This window comes from Lolium perenne, chromosome 4 (genome assembly GCF_019359855.2).
Source record: "Lolium perenne isolate Kyuss_39 chromosome 4, Kyuss_2.0, whole genome shotgun sequence".
Classification (NCBI taxonomy): domain Eukaryota; kingdom Viridiplantae; phylum Streptophyta; class Magnoliopsida; order Poales; family Poaceae; genus Lolium; species Lolium perenne.
In genome coordinates this window covers 306,590,520-306,598,105 of record NC_067247.2, presented here as the reverse complement: position 1 = coordinate 306,598,105, position 7,586 = coordinate 306,590,520, and the positions used below count along the sequence as shown (strand labels likewise).

The following is a 7,586-nucleotide window of genomic DNA, read 5'->3' as shown; positions in this document are numbered from 1 at the left end:
GGCGGAATATGTTAGATATATTATTAAGCCTCATGAGCGAGTATATATAGGAGTACAAGGGACCGACTTGGAGTAGAGGACAAGAAACAAATCTATCCCTACCTAATCTATCCCTAACCGTACGTATACCAAATATATCTCTAACAAAGCGGACAAACACATCAATTTTGACACCATCTTTTCTCCAATCGGCGGTTAAATGCCTATTATGAATAGCAAGCCACGCACAAAAATTCATTTTGGGAGGGGCCCAAATCTTTCAAACCTTGGGGGTAGCGAGCGACGAACTGGACCTTCTAAGCGGATTTGGAGGAGTATTGACCGTCATTGGTGAGGTTGTAAGATATACGATCCGAAACTTCCTCTTGACGGGTTGATGGTTCTAAGTTGCACCCAAAGGTAGATATATTGACAAATGTGCTCGACACAGATATCCACTTCCATGTTAATCTTTGAGATCCGCTCTTGTTGTCAAGAGCCTTTTTCACACACCATTTCGAGCAATATTTTCAGGCTCCACATGGAGACTTAATTCTCAGTCTGAGATATAGGAAATCCCATATTTTATCGTCACGTAATTTTTTTTTTTTTTTTTTTTTTTTTGGAAACGTAAATTTTCTTTTACATGAGCAGCTTTCGTTCGGGTTCGGACCGTGCCGCCCGTCCGCGCGGCTCGTCGCATCCCGGTGCGGCCACAACCCACAACGTTGGATCGGCTTGGTTAATTTTTGCATACTTTTTCGCACGCCCTTCAGCAGAAGGTAAAGGTCGGTGGCCGAATCTCACGCGGCGAGGCCACCTTTCGGGCATGGGTCGAATGGATGGGCCGAACACCAGATGGGCCGAACTCCGGATTGGGCCGGAACCTCAGACTGGACGTACCGGTGGGCTCTCTCTCTGCCTTGTAGCAGTCGAGCCTTATCTCCGGGTCCGATGTTCCAAACAAACGGGATCGCCTTCTCCTCGAGGCTCGAGTCCCTGTCATGGCGGCATGGCGAGCCTGCTCTCCGATATGGTGTCTCCCGGCGCGGCCATGCCGTCTGCCTGCGGCTGCGATCCTGTTGCAACTGAGCCTGCTTCTTCGTCCTAGGTTCGCACGTCAATGCCGTCTTATCCCATCGTGCTGATCGAGGTCCAAGGTATGGCATATGTTCGACCACAGCTGCCTGTGGAGTACGCACGGGATGTTCGGCTACTGACTTGGGCCTATCAAGAGTCACGTACAGGCAAGGCCAACAACATGCTCTCAGCTCATCAGTTCGACGCTTCCTATTGTTTCTGAAGATAGAAATCCATCCCACGACACTATAGTCGGCAAGGCCAGCCAAATGGTGCAGCCGTGGTAGCTATCTACGAGGTCGACCTCGGCCAACAGGAGCGTGCCAGCAGACCAAGGCCACGAGTTGGCATGTGGGAGCGATAGGGCGTGACGTCTGCTCGTGTTCCGTCCCGATCAACTCACTAGGAGTAGCTAGCTAGCGAGCGAGAGGGACTCCACGGTCGACCGCACCGCGCATAGATGGCGAACAAGGTCCAGTATGTCTTGGACGAGCAGACCAGCCTGGTATCACCGATCGACTAGTTTTCGTCTGTTCCCTTGCAAATGCCATTCTACTGGCTATTGTTATCCTCAGCCAATCGATGTTCTGCGTGAGTACAAACTTAAAAAGAGACTTGTCCAATTTTCGTCCCATCTTCACGTACCGTGCTAAGATCATCTCTAACACAGACTAATACAGTGAGTTCAGTCTTTCGAATACAGTGAAAGAAGAAGCAAGAAGGAAGAAGAAGATGTAGAGAGACTTTGATACGATCGAGGTCACTTCGTTTGAGGAGTTAGGTATTGCTACCGTTAGAAGAGTAAAATTTTACTCCCGTCTAAGTTTATTCTACCGTTTGTGCCTCTAAATTATATAAGAGATATGCCCTTAGACTACTCATAGTGGGAGTAACATAGCTAATAACATCACACACCCTAATGCATTTTGGTGATATGGCATGATAATAAATGAAGAAAGAGAGTGGGGTGGTAACTAGTAGCTATGTTACCATAACATCACACTTCTCAATACAAGTTGAATCTACAATTTAATAAATATAACATGCATGATACTCCGTACCATATATAAGTAACTATCCACTATGGAGGTAGTAACATAGGGTAGTAACATGCACCATGTTACTACTCTATGTTACTCCCCACTATGACTAGTCTTACAACAATGGAACTTTTCCTTTTAACATTGGATATATTAAATGGAATACTTCAAAAAAAATTATACAGCTTCTTTCAAACCCTTGTGTGCGACGTATGTATGTACGATAATTCATCCACAATTGCATGCAAACAGAACAAAAGAAATTAATCCCAATCTTGGTCAATGAAAACGATCGGTTTCTAACACTTGGGGAGATCGGACGGCGGAGGCATGAGCTTCTGGTCAGGCAATGTGCCGTCGTTGACCACCCATGCCATCTTCAGTCCCCAGCTCGTGTGCACCTCGAGATGGCAATGCATGAACCATACACCTGCCAAGTGCCAAGTCATTTTTATGCAAGAAAATTAGTGCAGTGAAGTACTAATTAAGTTTGTTTGAAAAAAGTTCAGTAATATAGCAATGCCAAAAGAACTTGTATACGAACTCACCAGGGTTATCTGCGTAAAATCTGATGGCGACCCAGCCTCCAGCGGGAACTCCGACGGTGTTCCTCTGCACAGGGTCGAGCAAATTGAAGTTGGCAGGATCCTGTGACGAGTCATAGTTGCCTACGCCTTGCCCGACAACGAAGAAGTCGAAGCCGTGCAGGTGCAGCGGGTGGCTCTCGGCGCCCTGGATGCTGGTGTCCTGGAGCACCACCTCCACACTGGTGTTGTATGACAGCACCACCACCTTGGTCCCGTTGGACACGTTTGTATTGTTGGGCGGCGTGCCCGTGTAGTTGAACGGCACCAGCGGCACGGTGGGGAAGTCCGACGTGTACACGTTGGCGGTGTTGCCGTCGTAGTGCGCCTTGAGGAGCGCCGTGGTGGGCATGTTGAAGGAGACGTTGTTGACGGACGCCGAGAACTTGGTGTCGTTGGTGGGGCCACTGCAGCCCTGGTACGTCGGGCACGGGTTGGTGCCGAGCCCCACGGTGAAGAAGAAGGGGCGCTCCACCTGTCGCGGGACGTTGGCCGGGTAGTCCGGGCTGGCCAGGCTCCGGAGCTTGGCGCTGTAGTTGGCGGCGAACGCCGTGTCGTTGAACACCGGGAGGGTGGGACGGAAAAGCGGGCGGCTCTTGATGTGGCCCGCCGGCGCGTACTCGAGGATGGCGGCGACGGTGGTGTTGTCGTAGGTGCCGACCCGGCCCGTGGCGTAGGGCCGCGCCAGCATGAGGTGGGTCGCCGGCGGGCAGCCGTCGTCCGGCTTGGCGCGGAGGAGCACGTTGGTGGTCTGCCCCGGCGTGATGAGCACCACGTTCGTGTCGAAGGGCTTGACGTAGGAGGCGTCGACGTCGACGACGGTGAGCGTGTGGTTGGCTATGGAGAAGAAGAGCTCGTCGTTGAGCGCAGCGTTGATCAGCCGGAGCAGGTACCACTTGCCGGGCTGCACCTTCAGCTTGAACGTGTCTGCAGATGTTAGATGAGCTACGCTTTAGATTACTAAGGGAAAACATTGAAACACAACAACAACGACGCTTTGGCCGAGTGGTTAAGGCGTGTGCCTGCTAAGTACATGGGGTTTCCCCGCGAGAGTTCGAATCTCTCAGGCGTCGTCTTTCTTTTTGTCATATTTTTTGGCTGGGCTTCTTTTTCGAGATCTTTTTGATGGGCTATAAATGTGTTACCTTTGCTCGAGCAGTTGTATAGTGGGCCTGGAAGCCCGTTAATGGTGTACGCGTCCGAGACGTTTGGGCCTCCACCAGTCTGAAGCGCCTGGGCTATTATTGCTTCAGGATCCACATTAAACCACTCGCCGAAAATGATGGGTACTTCTCTGTAGGGTTTTGGGAAGGGGTAGGGCACGCCGAGCTTGGGGAGGATGACGATAGGGCCGTAGAGCGTGGCGCGCAGCCATGAGAAATGTGCGTGCCAGAAGAGCGTGCCCCTCTGCCCCGTGATGGTGAAGTTGTACACATAGCTCTGCCCCGTCTGGATCGGGCACTGTGTGATGTACGCTGGCCCGTCCGACCACCCCGTCCGCAGCTGCCTCACGCCGTGCCTGTTCAAAAATTCACCACACCTTGAGCTACAAAACGAGCACACTCAGAAAGAGAGCATTTCCCAATGAAGAACGATCGATGAAGTCGCCGACTAACTAGACCGGTGAAGATGGCTTTGTCTTTTACACAAAATGTAGCACTAGCTAGCAGTCTGGTTATCGCCGATGCAATTAAGTAAGAACATGGAGCACATGATTTACCAGTGGATGGTAACGTTCTGCTTGACATTGTTAACCACCTTGACGACAACACGGTTGCCTTCCCTGGTGAGTATCTTCGGTCCTGGGAACTTACCGTTCACTGTTGGGATGGCGCGGGTCTTGCACAGCCGTGTCACCTTCTTCATTGTCACCTACGTACAACTCAAACATATGATTAGACGAGATCAGAACGACTAAATAGAGTGTCTAAGCTAGGTGCAAGGTGAATCTTGCCAAGTACTAGTGGAGAACTGGAGATGCATGGCATGTAGTATGTACATTGAAGGTGTAGTATCTCGTCGTGCTGGCGAGCAGAAGCTGTGGCAGCACCAACAACGTGCCAAGGAATACAAGCAGAGCGCGGCAATATGCTCCCATTGTCCCGACTCTTTGATAGAGCTGCAATGCAGATGTATGATGGTAAATGGTAGCAGAGATAACAGTTAGCACGGCCAACGCGCTCGTACCATAATATTCGAGAACAAGATATATATATAAGGAGGATGGCACCACTAGTTGGTGGTGCAATTTATTAGGTGGAGATATGATGTTTTCCTTTTTCCAGAGGTCGTGAAAAAGATGAGAAAATATTAGGTGGCGATGATCAGCGAGGCCGGATGACAGGAGAAAGAAAGGTTCCTAGCTTGCTAGCGCCAGTGCTTTTGCTGGTGATGTACAAGAGTTGGGTCGTGCTGGGTTTTAGAGTGCAGGCAAAGGAATTGCTCTTTTTGACGGGGGCACTGCTCACGCAAATATTCCATAATATCGGTGATTTCATTTCCAAAAAAAAAAAATCGCTGATTTGTTAGTCGTTCTAGCTTTTGAACAATTGACTCAGAGTACACCGCAAGAATCATGATGCGAGTGCGCAACCGCTCTCGACTGTATTCCTGATTGGAATCTGCCGTGGTATGATCTGATCTTTTATGATCTTGAGTTCCTCTGGAAGAAGGACGACAAAGCCTTGACAGCTAGCATTTGTTACGATTTCGTTCTCACCTCGTCGGATCAGTACCGACCTTGAAGAACCTGTAGACGATGATTGGTTCGCTCGGCGGTTAACTCATTCAGAGTTTCATCACTGTACATGGACTGACTGACGGAACGGAGATTAGAACACTTCAACTTATAGGGTCGTCCTGAGACCATGGGGTCGTCCTGAGACCAGTTAAAAGTCTACACAGCATGTAGCATAGGCACCTAACAAGATAATGTCTGTGTAGTGTGTAATCACCTCGTTTAAAGCCCGGAAGCTAGGTTCCTAAGTTCCTAAGTATTCCTTGCTTGAGCATACCCCCCCATTAAGATAGTTAGGGTTCATGTCTGAATGACATTGCACGTCCTGTCGTGCATCATCCGCATTGGCTATGGTTCGACGTCGGCTAACTGCTTTGACCATTGGTTTGCTTGCACCTGAGTGTATTCCATTCCCATGTAGGCAGCCGAAACTTCAGACAAACAGTGCGACATTTGCCAGCTTACTACACCAAACACACGCAGATTTCGCGCCTTTCCAAGAAAAGGTGCAGGAAAATAAATGGATTTGATATGCAATCCAAGAAAACATAGAACACCTACATACACGGAGAGTACTCGATCGGAGGGATTGTACACAACACGCGTGCCGTTTGCTCCGCTGTCCGTGTACCCTCCACACGCGTGCGTGTGTAAAATCGAGATCCTGACAATGCCATTCTCCCTATAATTCCACCATTGTACCATGTGTTAGTGTGTGGTTTGGAGGCGTGCATGTCTTTCTTAATTAATCTTGACGCTCTTGTTCCTGTCTGAACATCCCTGGCCAGGGCATCTTTATCCTGTCTTGGACATCAAGGGAAACACTTTGAGTAAAACTATGATCTAGCACAATGCAACCGGAAGCGCACACACAAAAAAGGAGGATAGGAGAAGTTTCTGGTGGGTGACAAGCGACGGGACGAGCGCGCATCTCATCTTGATTGGGTTTTATGTTGCTTCCGAGACAGTGACGTCGCATCCTACTCAGGTTTTCAAGCGGCACACGCAGTAACTACGTGTCCGCGATCTTCTAGTCTGCTAGAGTCTAGAGAGTATGCTGGGAACTTAACTCATATTTTTTTGCACCCTCAGTAACCAACTTAAGGAGTTGGGCTGTCACTTCAGATAGCAATGTAACTCATAATGTTTTCTCCCATTTCAGCAATGTAACTCAAGTGCATGACAACTTGCAAAAGGCAGAATGAAAGCTCAGTTTACTACCATTCTGAGAAAAGCGCAACTGAACTGAAGAAAGTCAAAAAAGCACAAAGGATATCTGCTCACTATGATGTTTTCAGGTAATGTTAGCTTGAAAGTGCTTGATCCCTCCAAAGTTCGGTGTATCTTCGCTTCATGTAATTTATGCGTATATCATCTAGGTCAACGATTTTCCATCCAATGAACTTGAGCTTGTATTACAATGTTGGAGCTGAATTATATGCGCGCTGTGGCAGAAAATATGTGCAGCAAAGATGCATCTTCTAGTACTTTTCAGGTGAGACGTCAAAACTCAAGAAGCTGATCACCTTGCAGGAATTGCGTTAACGGCAAATATCTCGACCGAAGCTAATATCGACAAATTATTATGTTTGGACAGGTATGTCACACAGAATGTTATGCCTTTGGTAGTAGCTATGATGGCGTGTAACTCACACGTTCGTTGGGAACCCCAAGAGGAATGTATGATGCGCACAGCAGCAAGTTTTCCCTCAGAAAGAAACCAAGGTTTATCGAACCAGGAGGAGCCAAGAAGCACGTTGAAGGTTGATGGCGGCGGGATGTAGTGCGGCGCAACACCAGGGATTCCGGCGCCAACGTGGAACCTGCACAACACAACCAAAGTACTTTGCCCCAACGAAACAGTGAGGTTGTCAATCTCACCGGCTTGCTGTAACAAAAGATTAACCGTATTGTGTGGAAAATGATTGTTTGCAGAAAACAGTAGAACAAGTATTGCAGTAGATTGTATTTCAGTATAGAGAATTGGACCGGGGTCCACAGTTCACTAGAGGTGTCTCTCCCATAAGATAAACAGCATGTTGGGAGAACAAATTATAGTTGGGCAATTGACAAATAAAGAGGGCATGACCATGCACATACATATTATGATGAGTATAGTGAGATTTAATTGGGCATTACGACAAAGTACATAGACCGCCATCCAGC

At 48.5% G+C, this 7,586-nt stretch overlaps 1 protein-coding gene and 1 non-coding gene across 2 annotated transcripts; one reads left to right on the top strand and one right to left on the bottom strand.

Moving 5' to 3' along the window:
- Nucleotides 1-2,062: 2,062 nt before the first annotated feature.
- On the bottom strand, nt 2,063-4,875 carry LOC127296020 (laccase-10). The gene is made up of 5 exons (XM_051326038.2): nt 4,683-4,875; nt 4,404-4,555; nt 3,829-4,202; nt 2,648-3,610; nt 2,063-2,529 (listed from the first exon to the last, which is right to left on the bottom strand). The coding sequence occupies exons 1-5, from the start codon at nt 4,779-4,781 to the stop codon at nt 2,399-2,401; spliced, it is 1,719 nt and encodes a 572-aa protein (XP_051181998.1). The 5' UTR covers nt 4,782-4,875; the 3' UTR covers nt 2,063-2,398.
- Nucleotides 3,675-3,756, top strand: TRNAS-GCU (transfer RNA serine (anticodon GCU)). The gene has a single exon. It is a non-coding gene; the product is annotated as a tRNA-Ser (tRNA).
- Nucleotides 4,876-7,586: the final 2,711 nt, after the last annotated feature.